At 44.9% G+C, this 21,517-nt stretch overlaps 1 protein-coding gene across 11 annotated transcripts in view; it reads right to left on the reverse strand.

The window, feature by feature from the left end:
- HDX (highly divergent homeobox) overlaps window positions 1-21,517 on the reverse strand; it is a 52,923-nt gene that overhangs the window by 21,985 nt on the left and 9,421 nt on the right. For 6 of the 11 annotated variants that reach the window (XM_083423607.1, XM_083423612.1, XM_083423609.1 and 3 more), the window contains 3 exons: window positions 19,602-20,726; window positions 10,740-10,793; window positions 6,071-6,217 (listed from right to left, as the gene is read on the reverse strand). In XM_083423607.1, coding sequence (XP_083279733.1) covers window positions 6,071-6,217; window positions 10,740-10,793; window positions 19,602-20,726 — 1,326 coding nt within the window. The remainder of the gene's footprint in view (window positions 1-6,070; window positions 6,218-10,739; window positions 10,794-19,601; window positions 20,727-21,517) is intronic. The other 5 variants (XM_083423611.1, XM_083423613.1, XM_083423610.1 and 2 more) reach the window with 2 other exon arrangements.

Genomic DNA, 21,517 nt, shown 5'->3' on the forward strand with positions numbered 1-21,517 from the left:
TCCCGCAAAAGCCCACAGGAGGGTTGGAGAGTAGTGGGATGGCGTCGCACGCCTTCCCGCTGCCCCCCATCCTCTGGGGCTGGCCATGGGGGAAGCGCTGCTCCCCCCCCCGCCAGCCTCAATGCCGGGATGGAGAGTAGCAGGAAGGCGTCGCGCGCCTTCCTGCTGCCCCCCATCCTCTGGGGCTGGTGAGGGGGGGGAGCGCTGCTTTCCCCCCCGCCAGCCTCAATGCCGGGATGGAGAGTAGCAGGAAGGCGTCGCGCGCCTTCCTGCTGCCCCCCATCCTTTGGGGCTGGCGAGGGGGAAGCGCTGCTTTCCCCCCCGCCAGCCTCAATGCCGGGATGGAGAGTAGCAGGAAGGCGTTGCGCGCCTTCCTGCTGCCCCCCATCCTCTGGGGCTGGCAATGGGGGAAGCGCTGCTTTCCCCCCCGCCAGCCTCCAACCCGGGTTGGAGAGTAGCGGGAAGGCGTCGCGCGCCTTCCTGCTGCCCCCCATCCTTTGGGGCTGGCGAGGGGGAAGCGCTGCTTTCCCCCCCGCCAGCCTCAATGCCGGGATGGAGAGTAGCAGGAAGGCGTCGCGCGCCTTCCTGCTGCCCCCCATCCTCTGGGGCTGGTGAGGGGGGAAGCGCTGCTTTCCCCCCCGCCAGCCTCAATGCCGGGATGGAGAGTAGCGGGAAGGCGTCGCGCGCCTTCCTGCTGCCCCCCATCCTCTGGGGCTGGTGAGGGGGGAAGCGCTGCTTTCCCCCCCGCCAGCCTCAATGCCGGCATGGAGAGTAGCAGGAAGGCGTCGCGCGCCTTCCTGCTGCCCCCCATCCTTTGGGGCTGGCGAGGGGGAAGCGCTGCTTTCCCCCCCGCCAGCCTCAATGCCGGGATGGAGAGTAGCAGGAAGGCGTTGCGCGCCTTCCTGCTGCCCCCCATCCTCTGGGGCTGGCAATGGGGGAAGCGCTGCTTTCCCCCCCGCCAGCCTCCAACCCGGGTTGGAGAGTAGCGGGAAGGCGTCGCGCGCCTTCCTGCTGCCCCCCATCCTCTGGGGCTGGCCATGGGGGAAGCGCTGCTTTCCCCCACCGCCAGCCTCAAAGAGCAGACTCTCCTGGCTTCAGCGGAAGCAACGCAAAGCATCCGGAGCGCAGGCTTCGGAGGCTTCGCGTTGCTATCGCTGAAGCCAATGAGCCTGCATTCGCCCCATAAGACGCACACACATTTCCCCTTTATTTTTGGAGGAGAAAAAGTGCGTCTTATAGGGCGAAAAATACGGTACTAAGTCAAAAACACAAGGGCTCATGAATTGCTCCTTTAGCTGGAAAGTCAACAGCTTCAACAAATCAAAGTTGTTTTGTATGTTTTTAAAACAAAACAGAACAAAACCCAATATGCTTGAATTAATTGTTGATTAAATTAAACTGAACTGGCCAGAGACCTCTGGCCAGAGACCTACTTAGTCTTTTTGAAAAGATAGTATTTCCATTATGGCAATGTTTAATTGAGCTCTTGCAGAATGAAAAGGAAGTGGTGGGGGTAGTGAACTACAAATAAAACATTGCTAAATAAGCACCTTAGTCCTGGGGAGGGAAAAAAAAACCCTGTCATCGTGTCTATTTTCTCACAAATTCACTATGGCTGAAACAGTTGGTTAGAAATTCTCTGTCCAGAAAAATCTTGCCTCCTTCCTAGATAGCTGTGCAGCAAAGGGCTTCAGAATGGGAGCCTAGTAACTGCACTGCTATTTCCACCCTAGCCTAACAATGCCTAACTCTGGAGCTCTTGTTGGGGCCAAATGGCTCATTAACTACTGTCTCTTTTCTACCCTACCATCCTCACCACCCTGCCTAGACCCTAGATCTATCCATGTGATGCTTCTGCAAGTCAGCTGAGAATCTGGCCAGATCACATAAGGCTCCTGTATGTTGGCTACCACATTCCTACATCATAGTTGCTTTTCAGGTCACCGTCCTCAGCCCTCTAAAGCACATTAGTTATTATAGCATAGTTTCCATGAAGCTGAAGTAACCTTCCAGGTCTGCAAGGGGTATCTTGGAAGATGAATCACATTTCTTTTTTTGATAGTTACAAGCTTGGTGGATAAGGGGAATTCTGTGGACATAGTGTATCTGGATTTCAGTAAGGCTTTTGACAAAGTCCCCCATGATATTTTTGAAGAAAAGATGGTAAAATATGGACTGGACGACGTAACAGTTAGATGGATTTGTAATTGGCTGACTAACCAAATCCAAAGAGTGCTCACTAATGGTTCCTTTTGATCCTGGAAAAAAGTGACAAGAGGGGTGCCGTGGGGTTCTGTTCTGGGTCCGTTGTTCAACATCTTTATAAAAGATTGGATGAAGTAATTGAGGAGGTGCTCATCAAATGTGCAAATGACACGAAACTGGGAGAGGTAGCCTATGCTGTGGAAGACAGAATTGAGATTCCAGATGACCTCAACAGATTGGAAATAACGGCTAAAAACTTTAAAAACTAAAGAGAGAGAGAGAATTTCAATGGAGGAAATTTCAGGTTCTACACTTAGGCAGGAAGAACCAGCTGCAGAAATATAAGATGAGAACCACCTGGATTGCCAGTAGTACATCTGAAAACGATATAGGGAGACAACATGCTTAATGAATCAAAAGATGTAGCAGCTAAAAAGAAGGCTGCATTAAAAAAAAAGTATAGTGTCCAGATCACACCTGGAGTCCTGTGTCCAGTCTTGAGCACCACAATTTAAGAAGGATATTGACAAGAGGGAATGTGTGCAGAGGAGGGCAACCAAGATGATCAAGGGTCTGGAAACTAAACCTTATGAGGAACGATTGAGAGGACTGCATGCATTTAGCCTGGTAAAGAGGAGACCAAGAGGAAACATGATAGCCATCTTATAATATCTCAAGGACTCCTGCATAGAGAATGGAGCCAGCATGTTTTCTTTTGCTTTGGAGGTTAAGACCTGAACCACTAGCTTCAAGTTATGAAAGAGGAGATCCCAGCTAAACATCAGGAAGAACTTTCTGGCAGTAAGAGCTGTTAAGACAGTAGAACAGACTTCCACAAGAAGTGGTGGACTGTATTTCCTTTGATGTGTTTAAGCAAAAGTTGGATGTCCATCTGTCATGTATGATCTAGTTCCTGCATTGCAGGGGCTTGGACTAGATGACCTTCAGGATCCATTCCAACTCTACAATCCTATGATTCTATTATATGTTAGCTGCTGAGATGCCAGTCCCTGGCAGGCCCTACCATTGATGCATGCTCTTTCTACCCTTTCCTGAAAAATACTGGGTGCTTTACAATGAAGGTCCGAAGTTTAGCATAATGTCACTTTGAAATACTGCGGGGAATTAACAGCAGCAGCTCCCAGATATCAGCAGGAGCCACCCAGCATTGCCTGGTATGCTGCTGCCAGGCACTAGCAGCTAAGTCTGCCAGCCAGACACTTTGCCAAGGACCCCCTACACCTTGCCCTGTAAGGACACCAGTTAAAGTGGTCAACAGACAACATCTTTTGACAACTGCTGCTCTGGCAACATAATCAACTTTGTAGCAGAACAGCAATTTATTTTTCTCTGAAAAGTTTCTTAATGGTTAAATGGGCCAGATCCTTATGTCTCCCACACCACCCCAAGCCAACGTATCTTTATTTGCCCCACACCCACATGGTAGGCAGGTGAACCTTAGCTGAAATGGCCTCGTAAGCCAGAAGGTGAGTCTAACTAGGTTCACAGGCCAGGAGCTACCACCTTTGCCTTCGCAAATTTTCTGTCCTCAATTTCTGTTAACCACTATTCCCAGCTAGGCACCATCTTCTTGCTCATCATTAGCACATTGGTTAGTACCTAGAATCTGCAGCATTTCCCAAAGTGCTGATTCAACAACTTCCAACTCACTGTAGAGACTGCAAGTGTTACAAGACCAAAAATCACTTTTGCAGTGTTTGACCTGCGTCAGTTGTTTCACACATGCAAACCGCTAGCTGAAACATAATCACTGATTAAGGGGTGTGTGGGTCTTTGCTATCATTTTTGGAGGTTCAGAAGACAGTCAAATTTGGGGTTAATAGTTCTGCATAAGGAATGACTAACCAAACTAAGTTTACCAGTGGTCAGGAGATCGAATTTCAACACTATCTACCACTCCTTTTTTCCCACATCTAGCCACCTGTAAACCAATTACATTGAAGTTACACAATTTAAAGTATCCTAAGAACCACCTTCGCCCACAGGTGCCTCTCCTACACTCGGTTCAACATCTGATGCCCTACTTCACGTCTCTCCTCCAACTGAGGTTCATCAGTTGAGAAAGAGGAGCAACACATTTTCAGTTGTGGCACTGCCTGCCCTATGGAGGCTGTCACTCCATGCCTTCCGGCACCTGGTGAAAACCTGGCTCTTTACAGGCCTTTTGAGAGAAGCTACTGAACATCTGTTCTGCCTGCTGATTTTCTTGTAACACTTTATCATGCTGCTTGATATTGCATGGATTACATGTACAGGCATTCTGGGTTCTGGGTCACTGTGCACTTGCATGAAATCGTGTGCAATTGAAACACCCCATTCCATCCCGCTCTCACCTCATTCAGCCCACAACCTGCCCCTACCCCACTCCCGTTCCGCCCTTTCAGTGACGTCTTATGTTTCCAGGTCACTTCCAGGTTCGGCACTGTGTGTGTGTGCGCAATCGCGCACATATCTGTTGCGCCTAAAACGTTGCTTGCCTGTATCTCCATCCTCTGGTGTGCTCTGAGTTCCCCTAGTGGAAGGAAAGAAGGGCAGAGATTTCTAAAATAAACACTGACATTTAAGTCCCACTGAGTGCAGTGGGCTAAGTAGGCCTGGATATCAGTTATCTCTACTTCACTGAGTTAGACCAGGCTGTTACCTAATACAGTGGTACCTTGGGTGAAGTACTTAATTCGTTCCGGAGGTCCGTTCTCAACCTGAAGCTGTTCTTAATCTGAAGCACCACTTTAGCTAATGGGGCCTCCTGCTGCCGCTGCGCCGCCGGAGCACGATTTCTGTTCTCATCCTGAAACAAAGTTCTTAACCCGAGGAACTATTTCTGGGTTAGCGGAGTCTGTAACCTGAAGCATATGTAACCTGAAGCGTATGTAACTTGAGGTACCACTGTATGCTCCTCCCTACACACCTTTAGGATATGCTAATATTTCCCAAAGTATTTTCCCTCTTTTGAAATTTCAACACGCAGAATGAAACACTGCAAAACACGTTTACCTGCTCTGAATACTTAATTTTGGGAACAAAATCTGGGGTTTCCTGTTTTAGTTTTGGAGGAAGACGGGGTGGGCAGAGAAAGGACACAGAATACATAAATTCCTGAATATTATTGTTGTTTGGAAATATATATGCAAACATATATATTTCAGGGGAAATGCTTCTATCTGCTTTAGGTAATTTTCACCAATTTGTTATTTTAAAGATAATGGTGAGTATCATCATCATCACTGTGAGACAAGAAGTTAAAGTGGTTAGGGTGTTGAAGTAGAATTGGGAAAGATTTTGATTCTGATTTCTACTCAGCCATTAAGCTCACTGTTGGACCAGTCTGGGTACCAAGCAGAGGTCTTTCACAACTCCCAAGGTGAGTGACAATGAACATAGGACCAGAAACATGCAAAGGATTACTCCCAACACAGAACTGTGTTGCTCCCTTAGCAAAATAACGTAACATAACATACTCAGCTCCCAACACAGAACTGTATTGCTCCCTTGCAAAAAAATAAAAATAAAACTCAGCTCCCTTCTCCTTCACAAGGAGCTTTTATATTTTGACTAACTGCACAAGTTATTCCTTTTCAGTTCCGCAAAAAGCCTTTGCTTGTTTTAAAATCCCAGTCCAACTGGACTGTCAAACATGCAGCTCGTGCTGCCAATTGATAAAAGTCTCACCTGAGGGATTTTAACTATAAATAGACAGGAAACAGAGCAAGAGAGCACTTCCTAACGTGGCCATTCATTATGTAACACGTGCAGTCTATTTCAGTCTACCTCATGTAATTTTTTAAAAAAGCTTTCATCTAGGCTATTTTCTGCAACCAGAAACGGGAGGACTGGAGGTTCTTACCCGTACTATTTCACAGTCAACATTTAACTCCGCAGCGACTGCTTCAATTTTCTCTCTGCAAATTGCACCAAGGCTCGTCATGCCCCTGTCCCAGTATCTCTTAAGGGTAGCTAAATCCCGGTCACTGAATTGTGTACGGTCTTGTAGCTGTAAATCAAGCACACACTTTATTGTTTTAAGTACTAGAAAGGAGACAACAATTGAAAATGAAGGTGTTCCACATGGTGTTGCGAAGTCAAAAATTAAAGCCCAGTTCCTAACTCCTAACCTTTGAATGAAATGAGAAGTTACCATGTAGATTAGGCTGGTGATAAAGCACATGCCTGGTCACTTGCGGGGGATAAATATGGCTGCATTTATCTGGAAAAGCATGGCTCTCCTCCTCACCATGCAAGTTGAGGGGGAAAGATAATAACTCCATTGGTTATTGGCTGCAAAGCCAACTTGCACAATATAAAACAGGGGTGAGGAGCCTGTGGCCCTCCATATGTTGCTGGACTACAACTCCCATCATCCCTAACTACTGGACATGTCAGCTGGGGCTGATTGGAATTGGAGTCTACCTAAAGGGTTACAGGTTCCCCAATCTGGATATAAAATGTACTATTAAAAAATGAACTTTGCGGGGGCGGCGGCGTTAATCTCTGGTCACTAAACGCCAGCCCCAAATAAGAAGCCACCCAAGTGGCTCAGGGCTGGACTTTGGCAAACTTGAGAAGGAAGAAGACTCCAAAACTGGAGGACAGCCAGCAGGGCACCTCGCTAAGCAAAGGGATTTTTTAAGTGACATGGTGATTGTCACTAACCAAGAATTAGGAAGCAGGTGGTTAAAAAAAATAAATCCATGTAAACAAGCTCTTTGACTGAAGATTTCACTTTGCCCTTTAAAGCACCACTGTCTGCTAAATCATTCACATCTTGCCTGGCCTTAAATTCATCAGTCATGTTATACAGATTCTGAAGGACAGGTTGTCAGACGGTTTTCTGGCAAAGAACCTCAATTAATACACTATAAAAAGCAGCCCTTGTGGCTAAGTAGAGGCTGCCTCTCTGTCATGCTCAAGATTACATATGGTTTCTCATGTGTGAAGGTCAACATTTGTTTCTTTTCAACATTGGGTAAGGGATGGCCTGCAAACAGCACTGACTTTTTTGAAGGGCTTCCTTTCCTTGTCCCCATACCCTGAATACTAAGCAGCATATAAATATCTGAAATAAATAATAAATACCCCTTCTAACCACCATGCAAAAATATCTCTTATGCCACAGCATGGGCAATGTTGTGCTGAAGGTAACGCTTACAATTCTTTAACCAAAGCTAAAGATTCTTTGGGACGCGGATGGCACTGTGGGTTAAACCACAGAGCCGAGGACTTGCCAATCAGAAGGTCGGCGGTTCAAATCCCCGCGATGGGGTGAGCTCCCGTTGCTTGGTCCCTGCTCCTGCCAACCTAGCAGTTCGAAAGCACGTCAAAGTGCAAGTAGATAAATAGGTACCGCTCCGGCGGGAAGGTAAACGGCGTTTCCATGTGCTGCTCTGGTTCGCCAGAAGCGGCTTAGTCATGCTGGCCACATTACCCGGAAGCTGTACGCTGGCTCCCTCGGCCAATAAAGCGAGATGAGCGCCGCAACCCCAGTCGGTCATGACTAGACCTAATGGTCAGGAGTCCCTTTAAAGATTCTTTAACCTAAGTTCACTTGCATCGCAACTAGGAGAAAACAGAGGTATGGGATAAAGAGGTGTTTATCAATGCCTTGAGATACCTATTGGCCTTAAAATTATCCTTTCTTTTAACTATCTGGCATTATATTCTTCAGCTAATTAAGACCATGTTCACATGAACAGCTAAAATCCCAAAACTGCTTTCATGCCTGTGGCATTCCACCAAGAAAGGAGTTAAGGTGAAGGTTCCTGAGCAGTTTTTCCAGAGTAGGCAACCTCACACCTCTCTGGGGTTCCTGCCTCAATTTATTAATCCCTTTACACATAAGCAGTTTACAAAATTTGAAGAGCATGAAGTATAAATTTTAAAAATGCATTAAAACAAAAGTACAGTGGTACCTCAGGTTACATACGCTTCAGGTTACAGACACTTCAGGTTACAGACTCTGCTAACCCAGAAATAGTACCTCGGGTTAAGAACTTTGCTTCAGGATGAGAACAGAAATTGTGCTCTGGCGGCGTGGCGGCAGCAGGAGGCCCTATTAGCTAAAGTGGTGCTTCAGTTAAGAACAGTTTCAGTTTCAGGTTAAGCACGGACCTCCGGAACGAATTAAGTACTTAACCTGAGGTACAACTGCAATAATAACCTATCAAACAAACCAAATACAGTGGAACCTCGGGTTAAGAACTTAATTGTTTCTGGAGGTCCGTTCTTAACCTGCAACTGTTCTTAACCTGAGGTACCACTTTAACTAATGGAGCCTCCCGCTGCCACAGCGCCGCCACCGTGCAATTTCTGTTCTCATCCTGAAGCAAAGTTCTTAACCCAAGGTATTATTTCTGGGTTAGTGGAGCCTGTAACCTGAAGCATCTGTAACCCAAAGTACCACTGTATGAGATCCTACACATGCACAGTAGCACATACAAGGGTGCTTCCATGGGATTAGAATTTATTTTCCAGGGCTAGCATACTACACATTCTCCTTCCAAGATTACATTAAGAAGTGGACTGAATCCTCTTGGTAATAGTTGTCTTTAGAGGGGCCTGTAAGTATCTGTGTATGCTCTACCAGTATGTGAGGGTTTTGCTGAAATTTATTGATTTAACGAAATTAATATACTGTGTATTCAAACTAGCAAACTTTGAGAGATTTACATAGATGATTTCAAATGAGAGTCAGGAAAGCAGTAACTTATGGATAAGGCCCTAGATAATAAAATGTAACTCTTTAGAAGCAATAAATTCCAGGATACTAAATACTTGGGTGTTATATCTTGGGGGAAACAAGAGAAGGTTTTCCAGATCTCCTGCAAACTTCCCAAAATCATTTAGTTGGTCTTTGTTAGAAACAAGATGCTGGAACAGACGAGCTCTTCATCTAATTCAGGAGGATTCTTATGTTCTGAAAAATAGGATTGCACTGCCCCACTCCCACAAAGAGTCAATGGGAAATGGAAAAGAAACTCAGCTGAAAGAAACATTATGACAGCACAGATGAGAACAAGGTGGGTCAGTACATGATCCAACACATTCAACACACACATAATTTAGCTGTACTAGAGGTATTTGCCCCTTTCCTAACTGTCGTTGATATTTGGGGGAATGTGATGCTGAAAGTATCAAGAAGATGAATCTCTTATAAAGTGTTGAAACAAAATTTTAAAAATCCTTCCAGTAGCACCTTAGAGACCAAATAAGTTTGTTATTGGTATGAGCTTTCGTGTGCATGCACACTTCTTCAGCTTTGGGTCAAAATTTATCTGCAGCTCATTTAAGAATGGCATTCAAGATTGTCCTAGGTCACAAAACCAATGGAGCTATTTAATTGTCCTAGCACAACTGGAGACACTTATAACATACTTTACCCTTTTAGCAAAAGTCTAGAAATTGTGTCATTTGTTAAGACTACAGCATCTACAAACAGGTTTAAAATTGCTTTAAAAGCATATTCAATTGCAGAGATTGAGGCTATTCAATGCCACCACAAATTAATAGTTAGATAGTTAACCAACAACACTAAAAGCAGAATCTGTGCACTGTTGTTTTTCCATGGTAGATTTAGAGTTATTGCTGAACTGAAAGATTTGTAGTTCTCTGTCATTGCATTTTCCTTTCGCTATGTGCCAGACAGCCTGGGTTTTATTCTCTCTAAATTAATTAAATGAGACAGAAAAGGAGAAGGCAAAAGTATTTAGAGGCACACAGAATGTAAGAGGAGAGCTTTCAATAGTTAGTTGAAATGGACTATAAATTCTAAATATGAAGGTTTTACTTTGAGAGCCATCCATTAGAGACGTCTTTGTTACTCTTGCCATTAGCAATGCTCATCTCCTTTTAAGTCTTATTCTGCATTTCCAAAGGGCTATGCCATGCTATTTTTCACTCCACTGAGCTTTCCCAGTTGATTTTAGTGACACCAATCCATCACTAGAATTATTTGACAACTGGAAATACATTGCAGTCCATCTTACAAAAGGAGGATTCCTAACAGCAGGTTTAATTTTGAAGTTTTATTGCTTTTGTCATTATTTAAGCCAACAGTGAGAAATCCGTGTTGATACTGCTAGCTATTAATAAAATATAGGAAACATTACTGTCAATGGGGAGACTTTTAGGATCTCCATGAATGCAGATGATAATCTTCACCCTTTCTCATTCACTACTGTCAGTGTTGACAGAGATGCTTCGAGCATTTTACAAGGTTGCAAGTTAAGTGTAACATAAATCAGAATTACTATCAATGGCAAAGGCAATGTGAATATGCAAAGTTGCTTGGAAAGACAGTGCATACTTCTGACTGTGGGTTACACATATCTAACAATGTCATCTCTGCACTTTGAGATGCTGAGGAAGCAGGAAGGGGGCTGTGGGTGGGGAGGAAAGATTTCGTTTCAAGACAAACTTCATTTAAAACCCTACTCATATTAGTTTAAAAGTTCTAAGCCTAAAATACCCAATCTAAGTCTGCACTTTGTTCACTTACTGCTTCAGTGAGAAGTACTTACAGCTCTTTTTCGTGAACTCCCCATAGTCCAAGGTGCAGGAATATTTCCTGAAATCTGAGGAAAGAAAAAGAATATTCTTCAAAATGGATTTGGGAAGATACACAACTGTTGTCACAGACCAGGGAAACTGTACCTGGTCAGTGGACTGCATCTGGAACTGGTCCACACCCGCCCCCCCAGCCAGTCACCTGGCGTCAAGTGATTCAACTTTAAAGGGTGAATCATCATCTTCCTTTCTAGTCATGGATTTGCATTTGGTGCCAAATTTAAAAGGCACCAAATACAAGCCCCCCACCTGCAGAGGAACAACTGGGAGCACATTCTAAAGCTGTGGCTCTACCCACTCTCCCCCAGACATTATAAGATGTCAAGTGTGGGAGCAGGTGGGCCTCAGGAGTCAGAGATTTTTCCATCTCCGATACTGAGCTTGGCTCTTGTGTTGTCTTGACTATCTTATGTTGCCAGCAGTGTCTTGAAGTCCATCCTGGTGATATTAAGCCCAAACAAACCAACTACTCTCACATTAATCTGGGTGCCATCGTCCTTAAGTCCATGTTCCCCTGCAATGAGTCCAAATGTCATCTGTAGTCTGAATCACCCAGCTAGGCACCTGTATGAGAATCTCTGTTTCAGCTGACCTGGAGAAGGCTATCCAATAAAATCTTCACACTTAGATTGGAAACAAGTTCCTCAGATGGAGGTTGTTCATAATATGCAACCTCGGTTGTTTCTCAAACAGATAAAAGTCCACTTCACATGTGTAGTTCTTCCAGAACTTTGTTCCCAGACCTGGTGTGCAGTGATAATTTATGCCATCATCCTTTGTCCATTCACATTCCACTCCTTTGAAAACATTCCTTCCGTTGTTCAAGGCCTTACAGAGCTGTAAATAACGCCCCAACAAGATGCCTGCTCCGCCATTAAAACTCTGGGGATTATTTTCCTGAGCCCGCCAGTTAAAGAATAAAGTCACATACATAAAGTCCTGTCAGATGTAATTACCTGTCCTTTGTCTTGCCAAATTACTCTCTCCTCCACTCCTGGTTCAGTCCAAAGCTAATTTAAATAGGGTCCATTACATTGGTCAGGAACATAGGACGCGGGTGGCGCTGTGGGTTAAATCACAGAGCCTAGGATTTGCCGATCAGAAGGTCGGCGGTTCGAATCCCCGCAACGGTTCGAATCCCCTGCTCCGCCAATCTAGCAGTTCAAAAGAACGTCAATGTGCAAGTAGATAAATAGGTACTGCTCCGGTGGGAAGGCAAACGGCGTTTCCGTGCACTGCTCTGGTTCGCCAGAAGTGGCTTAGTCATGCTGGCCACATGACCCGGAAGCTGTACGCCGGCTCCCTTGGCCAATAAAGTGAGATGAGCGCCGCAACCCCAGAGTCGGCCACGACTGGACCTGAGGAGCTTTGCCAGGAATTTTTCCTCATAAATTATTGCTTTCTCCTGCTCGGACAGCTCCATTGCCCTGGAGGGCAGAAGAGCTCGACCACGATGACCATGACATCTGGCCGGAAACCCGCTGGCTGTTTTACTGTTGATCTGATCTGGCAGGATCTGTCTTATCAACCTAAGTAGCTGTGAAGTTAACTACTCATCAAAAGTGAACAATTATTCCTTTTTAGGAAGCTGGACACATAATTTGCCAGGCCTACTATTAAAGATACTCTGCAACGGACAGATGTGGACAGGTGTCTTTTATAGCCTAGTAGCTTGTACACGGTTGGGCACAAGCCTCGGCCCAGTATACCTGAAGGAGCATCTCCACCCACATCATTCAGCCCAGACAAAGAGGTCCAGCTCCAAGGGCCTTCTGGCGGTTCCATTACTGCGAGAAGCGAAGTTACAGGGAACCAGGTAGAGGGCCTTCTCGGCTGTGGCACCCACCCTGTGGAACGCCCTTCCATCAGATGTCAAAGAAATAAACAACTATCTGACTTCTAAAAGACATCTGAAGGCAACCCTGTTTAGGAAAGTTTTTAATGACATGTTTTAATGTATTTTTAATCTTTTGTTGGAAGCTGCCCAGAGTGGCTGGGGGAACCCAGCCAGATGGGCAGGGTATAAATAATTTATTATCATCACCATCATCATTATCACCAAGAGAGTCTGCTGTGGCTTGTCCCATTCCTAGCACAGCAAACAGTTTGGAAGCTTCCAAGCCAAGGCTACTTTGATGTGACACGGCTGTAGCCCTGCACACTACCAGTGTTTTCTATGCATGCCACGCTATAGGAGCAAGGTTTGCTTCTGAAAGTGAATGACTATTTTTCAAGTGTACTCTATTAAAAAATACAGTGGTGCCCCGCAAGATGAATGCCTCGCAAGACGGAAAACCCGCAAGACGAAAGGGTTTTCCGTTTGCAGAGGAGCTTCGCAAGACGAATTTCCCTATGGGCTTGCTTCGTAAGACGAAAAATGACGAAAAAAATTGAATTTTTTTTTCCGCTCCAAAACCCCTTTTCCTGAAGCGCTAAGCTGCTAAAAGCATTTTAGCAGCAAAACCGCTAATCCCCCAAGCCTTAAAAAGCCGTTTTTAGCCCTTAAATTGTCAATAGCGCTAATAGCGCTAATCTGCCAATGGGCTTGCTTCGCAAGACGAAAAAACCGCAAGACGAAAAGACCCGCGGAACGGATTCTTTTCGTCTTGCGAGGCACCACTGTACTAATAGAATTCCTATTAAGAACACACTATTTTAAAGTATTTTAAAATATCAAAAGTACTACATCTCAAGACAAACATTTCATCCCAAAGGAAAAGTACATTTCAATATCTAGAAGTATCACATTGCTGAACATAATGCAATACTATTTCTGCTGGCAAAAATTTGCATGCAGTGAAAGCCATTAGCAATTTGTTCCTCTATAATCAGATTTTGTTACATTGAAATTGCCAAGATAAAACGAGCTCTGTCCCCAGTCAATGGCTTTTCATAATCAAGCAAAAGATCACAATTGTTCTGGTTTTCAAACTGGAAAAATAACCCGTAATTAGCCTATCAACCTTTTCCATGAAACATACCCCACAGGTTTTTATTCTTTTATTACCCAAAGAAATCTAAACTCTACTGTGAAATGCAAATTAACAAGCAGGATTTGGAATGGCAGGAGATAACCACAACACTCACCTGTATCATCTAAATAGAAAGCATTTTTGCTTAGTGTTTTTTTTAAACAAACAAAATAAAACCAAAAACATTAAGACAGTTGTTTCTGTAACTGATAAATGCTAGTCCAATAGCCCATAATCTATGCTCTTCAAATATGAGATCTAAGTCGGGGGTGGAGCTGTTTCCCCACATTTTGTGTGATCTCACAGAAAACCCACCCAAAGGCGGTTTTTAGCCCCATGAGAAAGCTTCCACTGATTTCTTAATGGAAGCTTTGTAAGGAATGGAAATTTGATACAAACGTAGTGCACAAGGAACAAATCCATTCACCATGGTCCTGGATCCAGATTGGGGGCCCTTCCCAAACAGAAACATTGCACACTAAAGGCTTGCAAATATTGAATACAATCTCCAAGTTAAAAAATCAGAAACTAGTTTTTTTCATAGTACAAACACTATGGATAAATCACCCTCGAAAACGTGTTTACTAGAATAGAGTTTTGGTCACTCAATGGATGGGGAAAGTGTTCTGATGAGGGGAGGGGCAGAATACTATGCCACTAAAATTTGACTGGTTTGAAGGACAAGCCACCTAGAACATAAATAGGCCTATTTTACTACTGACTGAGGGACACTGCTGACCAGAAGCAGAAGATGGGCAAGAGGCTATTGAGCCTAAAGGAAAGCTTGGTACACAGCCTGCCCCCCAAAAAACTGAATCACTGGATTAAGCCAAATATTGGCAGTGAGGCCATGTAAAGGCATTAAAGCAGTGAGGAGAATCCCTTCAGGAGCTTCTGAGTTGGACCAAAGTGAGAACTACCTGCAAGCCTCACTCAAAGAAAACCAGCTGAAGTCTACAGCACCTGGTGGTGCAACTGACTATGGGAAAGGGACTAAGTGTTATTGGCTATAAAGTTAAATAAGGTTAGGAATAAAGTTTTATCAGCCAGGCTTATGTAAACCTCTGTAACTGTCATTGAAAGATACCCTATGACAACAAATATAAGTAGGTCTTAAAGACACAGTAGCAAATTGGAAGAACTGTATAGTATTTATTTCATATTTATACTTTATAATAAATAATTACTTTTATTTAATTCTAAAATGTCTCTAGCTAGTTTTGTACCATACCTAAATTACCGCCATTACCAGAATATACCGTATTTTTCGCTCCATAGGACACACCGGACATTAAGACGCAACTAGTCGGGGGTGGGGGAGGAAACAAGAGGGGGGAAATTCTGAACCCCAGAAGCCAGAACAGCAAGAGGGATCTGGCTTCTGGGATAGCCTCTTGCTGTTCTGGCTTCGGGGACAGCCTTTGAAACCTCCGCAGAGCAGCGGGGTGCTTTCAGCCCGCTGCCATGCGGAGGCTTTGCGCAGCTAAGCCAGAAGCTAGAACAGCGAGACGGAGCGCTATGCAGCGCTCCATCTCCCTGTTCTGGCTTTGGGCTTAGCCGCGCAGCCTGCATTCGCTCCATAAGATGCACACACATTTTCCCTTACTTTTTAGAAGGGAAAAGGTGCGTCTTATAGAGCAAAAAATACGGTAGTTAAAAGCGTTGGTAACTATGTAGTATAGATATCTGGCAGCAGAATTTAAAAGGTGAATCAGTAGCAGAATAAAAAGTGACTATCCGCCCATAATATGAGGTAAGTATCTCCACATCCACTCCAAATATAGTGCAATAGGATGGTAAATGTATGTTTTAAAAGCCAACTTTTTTAGAGCCAAATCCATGTACAATTTCCTCTCCACATTAATAAAGAAATTCGGAAACAATATTTTTTGAACTGCTAATCTAGCCATAGAATTTCACTCTTTCACTATAAAAGGGTCATTTTACCATTCACTACTAAATAAAATAATAAATAATAAGAATAATAATTTATACCCTGCCCATCTGGCTGTGTTTCCCCAGCCACTCTGGCTCCCAACATAATATATAATATTAAATATTAAAAACATGATATAATACATAATATTAAAAACATGATAAAACATCAAACATAAAAAACTTCCCTAAACAGGGCTGCCTTCAGATGTCTTCTAACAGTCTGATACAGTGGTTGTTTATTTCTCTGATATATGATGGGAGGGCATTTCACAGGGTGGGCACCACTACCGAGAAGGCCCTGTGCCTGGTTTCCTGTGACCTCACTTCTCACAGTGAGGGAACCGCCAGAAGGCCCTTGGATCTGGACCTCAGTGTCTGGGCTGAACGATGGGGGTGGGGACGCTCCTTCAGGTATACTGGGCCGAGGCCATTTAGGGCTTTAAAGCACTAACACTTTGAATTTGGCTCTGGGAGCCAATGTAGGTCTTTCAGGACCAGAGTTATATGGTCTCGGCAGCCACTCCCAGTCACCAGTCTAGTTGTCACATTCTGGATTAATTGTAGTTTCCAAGTCACCTTCAAAGGTAGCCCCATGTAGAGCACATTGCAGTAGTCTAAGCAGGAGATAACTAGAGCATGTACCACTCTGGTGAGACAGTCCGCAGGCAGGTAGGGTCTCAGCCTTTGTACAAGATGGAGCTGGTAGACAGCTGCCCTGGACACAGAATTGACCTGTGCCTTCATGGACAGCTGTGAGTCCAAAATGACTTCCAGACTGTACCTGGTCCTTCAGGGGCACAGTTATCCCATTCACGACCAGGGAGTCCTCCACACCTGCCTGCCTCTTGTCCCCCCAAAACAGTACTTCTGTCTTGTCAGGATTCAGCCTCAATCTGTTAGCCGCCATCCATCCTCCAACCACCTCCGGGTGCTCACACAGGACCTTCACCGCCTTCACTGGTTCTGATTTGAAAGAGGTAGAGCTGGGTATCACCCGCATACTGATGAACACCCAGCCCAAACCCCCTGATGATCTCTCACAGCGGCTTCATATAGATGTTAAAAAGCATGAGGGAGAGGACGGAATCCTGAAGCACCCCACAAGTGAGAGCCCAGGGGTCTGAACACTCATCCCCCAACACCACTTTCTGGACACGGCCCAGGAGGAAGGAGCAGAACCACTGTGTAACAGTGCCCCCAGCTGCCAGTCCCACTAGACGTTCAGAAGGATGTCATGATTGATGGTATCAAAAGCCACTGAGAGATCCAGCAGAACCAGGAAACAGCTTTCACCTTTGTCCCTAGCCTACCGGAGATCATCAACCAGTGTGACCAAGGCAGTTTCAGTTTCATGAGGTGGCCTGAATCCTGGCTGGAAAGGATCCAAATGGTCCGCATCCTCCAGGCATGCCTGGAGCTGTTCAGCAACCACCCGCTCAATCACTTTGCTGAAGAATAGAAGATTTGAGACTGGGTGATAGTTGGCCATATTGGCTGGGTCCAAAGATGTTTTAATAACCAATTCTTTCAGCAGGTCTGGGAAGGCTCCCTCACAGAGGGAAGCATTCACCACCCCACAGAGCCCATCACCCAGCCCTTCCCAGCTTGCTTTTATGAGCCAGGAAGGGCAAGGATCAAGGAGACAGGTGGTCGGTTTCACTTGTCCAAGCAGCCTGTCCACATCCATGGAGGTAACAGAGTGGAATTGATCCCATGCAACTTGACTAGACAGGACTCTAGCACTCTCCTGCCCTGGCCCTGCTCCCAAGGTGGAGTTTACCTCTTTCCGAATCTGAGCGACTTTATCTGCAAAAAAAAAATTTGCAGGAGATCTTGGGGTCCTTACCAGGTCCCGATGGCAAAAGTGGTTCTGTTTAATTGTGAACCACCTGAAACGAGTCTCTGCTGCTGTTTTCTGCAGATGCAATAGAGGCGGTGAAGAATATCCTCTTTGCTGTCGCTATTACCACTTGGTAGGCTCAACACTGAGCTCTAACCTGTGTCTGGTCCGATTCAGAATGAGTTTTCTGCCACCGGCTCTCTAGCTGTTTCAGCGATTATTTCATCGCCCTCTGCTCTGGGGAAAACCACGGGGCTGTCTGAGCTCAATGCAACCAGTGAGGGCACTTCAGAGCCAGACAGTCAATAGCCCTGGTTAACTCCACATTGCAGCGGGCCACCAAGGCATCAGCTGAAAGGCCATCAACGGTATTCCTGAAGGAGCATCTTCACCCCCATCGCTGACCTGGGTTGCCCGGTGGACAAGCAGTGGCAAGTACAGGCCTATCTGCTTCATCCAACCAAGTCTCTGTTACACATTCCAGATCAAGTCCTCCATCCACGATCAAGTCATGGATGACAGCCGTCTTGTGAATCATTGGCTTGGCATTGCAAGCAGCACCTTAAGGTCATGTGGGTCTCCCTTGTCAATTTCAGTATCCTTCCGGTCAAGACCAGACCCGGGGGCAGGGATAGTCTACTAAACTACTAAACCTGCCTCCTCAGTAATGACATGGTCTGGTCTTAGCATAACTCCTCCTCCTCCTGAGATCGGTCACTGAGATCAGTTGTCCCAGTACACCCCCCCCCCCAATGGAACCCCAGCCATTCTGTTAACTGGGACTCACTCCCAAACAGCCCTGACCCTCTGCCGTTCTAAACAAAATACAAACTATACAATCAAACAGTAGAAACCAATACTACATTTGTACTAAAATTAAACTAATCCCCAGCCCCAACTAAATGTTTATCCCACCCCAACAGAGCAAAAACCCCACAAAACGCCACAGATTAAAAACTATTTTAAAACTATTTTAAAACATTTAAAAGCATTTTCAGCAGCAGCTGAAATCTGATTAAGCAACATTCACAGTAAAAAGCACGAAGTTTCACAATCTTTGGTTTAGTATTTGTAGTAAAACTACACACTAGAGCATGGGTAGAATGGCAGATAATTTGGATAGCAATTTAGCCATCAGGTTAACATAACTGGTCACAAATCCTGGGCAGGTCTAACCAGAACCTCTCTAGGCCTGGTACCAGCATCCTTGTGGCTTAGGCAACTGCAGCAAGTGCCAACGCAAGAAAGCTAAGACTGTCATGTTTCACTGCATCTGTAAATATGAGCAGTGTTAGAAACTGAGATATGAAACCCTAGGTTATGGGTGAACAACAGAATGTCTAGGCAATCTTTTTAATAACAAGAATACAAAGCTGAAAATGAATGAACTGCAGCTAAAACATTATGTTCATTTTTCACATGGTCTAGTCCTTTCCCTGCCCACCCCACTAATATTCTTCAGAGAGTCGCTGGAAGTGGGGAGGCAGAAAAAGCTCCACCTTTTGTTCCACTCTGAAGTCTGAAATCTTCAGAACAGTACTGCACCCAGAGCTCGGAAACTGCTTGTGCTAATGAAATTCTGTGTCACAAAATGCACATGGAACAATGGGAGTTTTGAACACTGAATGTGTGAAAAGTCCAGGCATGATACCTCTTTCAAGGCAAATGAAGAGAGCAGGAATGGTGAGACAGACTCAAACAAAGGCACACTGGAGTTACCTTTACCATTCATGGAAAGAGGCTTTAGGCCAAAGTAGCAATGAAAAGGAAACAAAAGGCAGATGTGATTCGCACATGCAGGAGAACCTTATGGCTGTCACACCTATGGCTCCACTATACAGCAAGACTCTGCAGCTTCATGTATTGGTGCAGAGGATAAGGTGTCCAAAATCATGGAATAGAACGCATAATGATTCAAGGTGTTTCCTTGGCAAGAAATGCATAAAGCAGCTGTAATTCATTGCACAGAAGTTAACTTGCTGGAACTCCCGGTTTACAACAACATCAACAAAACAGAAGACGATGTCAAAGCACAAGCATTAAAACGTAGGAGGAACTCCAATTACCTGGTAATTATTTTGGTTTTGAGACAGCCTTCGTTGATTGGAAGCTGCAGAATGAGAAGACAGATTACCTCTTGATGGATAAGAACTGCTATATAGTGTGCTGGACATAGTATGCAAGGAGGTACGTGGAGGCAAGTGGTAGTCTCTGTTATGATACAGGGTACTGTTGTGCAAGTCCCTGGAATTAACCAAGTGTGAACTGCAGCCAACACTTCTGCCTGACCCTGGTAGGCCTGTGCCTGGGTTCTCCACCATGAGGGATGTGCCCCTTAGTCGGGGGTTATTCTGTATCTGGGCACCCATTGATGCCAATTCTTCCTCTCTAGCATACTCATCGTCGACATCCCCCGTTTCCATGGCAATGGACAAATAACTGCCATCTGCAGAAGAAGAGGATGATGGCTTCTGAGTATTTCCTCCCAGGATTCTCTGAGGTTGATCGGTAACAGCCAAGGAAAAAACCTCTCGAATTTCCACATTGTGTGTGCTGCAGGAAGGATCTCTAATGCTGGCCCTTTGCCCAGATGGCACATGTGAGGCTAGGATCGGATGCTCTGGTTTCGGTAACCTTTGACATCCCATCTGTTCCACTTTGCTTGGTCTGTGGCACAACATGGGCTTCTGAGGTAAAACCAACTCTGCAGTCTGAACCGAAGAACCACCATAGCTTTTCTTAGCATGGTCATAAATAGAATTTGCTGAATTCAATACACTTGTTTGCCTTGACAGGATAATAGTCTTTTCTCCCAGGAACAGAGAAGCATTTTTACAGTGGGGGGCTTGCTGCGCCACTGCAATCTGCTGCCGCTGAAAATCAGGTTCACTTTTTGTTTGTGGCCTTGGAAGAGAATTTTTATGCAGATCACTCACCGATGCACTGGACTGCTTAGTGGACACCAGCCTGTGAGAAGATCTGGCTGGGGTGTATACACCGGTTACCATGACATCGTTGTTGGAGGACGTCCAAGATGCCTGTTGGGTTTGGGGGGAAGCAAGGTTGGCTAGGCTTCGGACATTCGTCATTGTAGGTACGTTCAATGTGCTGGCAGCAGTCCCTGATGGGGTGCCTCCAGAATCCACAACATTCTTGCTGCTCATCTTCCTTCTTTTGTTGCCAACCCAGGTCTGCAAACACAAAAGGGTTCATCAGCAAAGGATCCAACTCAAATTCATTTCATTCAGTCCAGAGTATCACAGTACAAAGACTAAAAAAAGTGAATGAATGAGACACATGAGTGACTTCTACCTTTACTATTAACTACCACTTGCAATTTTCCAGCTGTTGCTTATATACCACATGCCCTTGCCCATAAACAAGCCACCAGAGTGCAAGATTCGTCTCCCCCCACCCAGGCCCTTTCCAACCATAACTTTCTGTCTCTTTATCTTTTCCTTCTACAAGGAGGAGGAAGGATCAATACTGAACTCTAATATTTCTGGACACTGAGCAGTAAACCTTTGAACTGTCCTCTGTGACTGTACCTTTAATAGCAGCTTGATGCGCACACATCACCACCTCCTAATGTTTACAACCATGCTGCACAGATCTCCATCTACCCCTTTCTGAGGATCGAACTTTTGCTATTGAACAGTTGGGGCCTGAAGAACATGCTGGTCCTGCTATTAGGGTATATTCTATCATTTCTTCAGCATAATAGATACATAATAGTTCCAAGCAAGGCCCCTGAACAACGCACTGCAATGTACATGGCTGAAAAAAATATTCCAAGGCAGCTGGTACTTTCCTGGTACTGTCCTCACCTAGAACTACAAGGACTTAGCATTTACCCCGCCACTCATAAGAACAAGTGAGGTCAACTCAAAAGAAATTCTTAAAGAAGATTATCACAAATTGTAAGAGCCACAACACATATACCAGGAATCTTCCTAATATCCAAATCAGATCAAGAATTTCA

This window comes from Podarcis tiliguerta (assembly GCF_965153285.1).
Source record: "Podarcis tiliguerta genome assembly, chromosome: Z".
Lineage (NCBI taxonomy): Eukaryota > Metazoa > Chordata > Lepidosauria > Squamata > Lacertidae > Podarcis > Podarcis tiliguerta.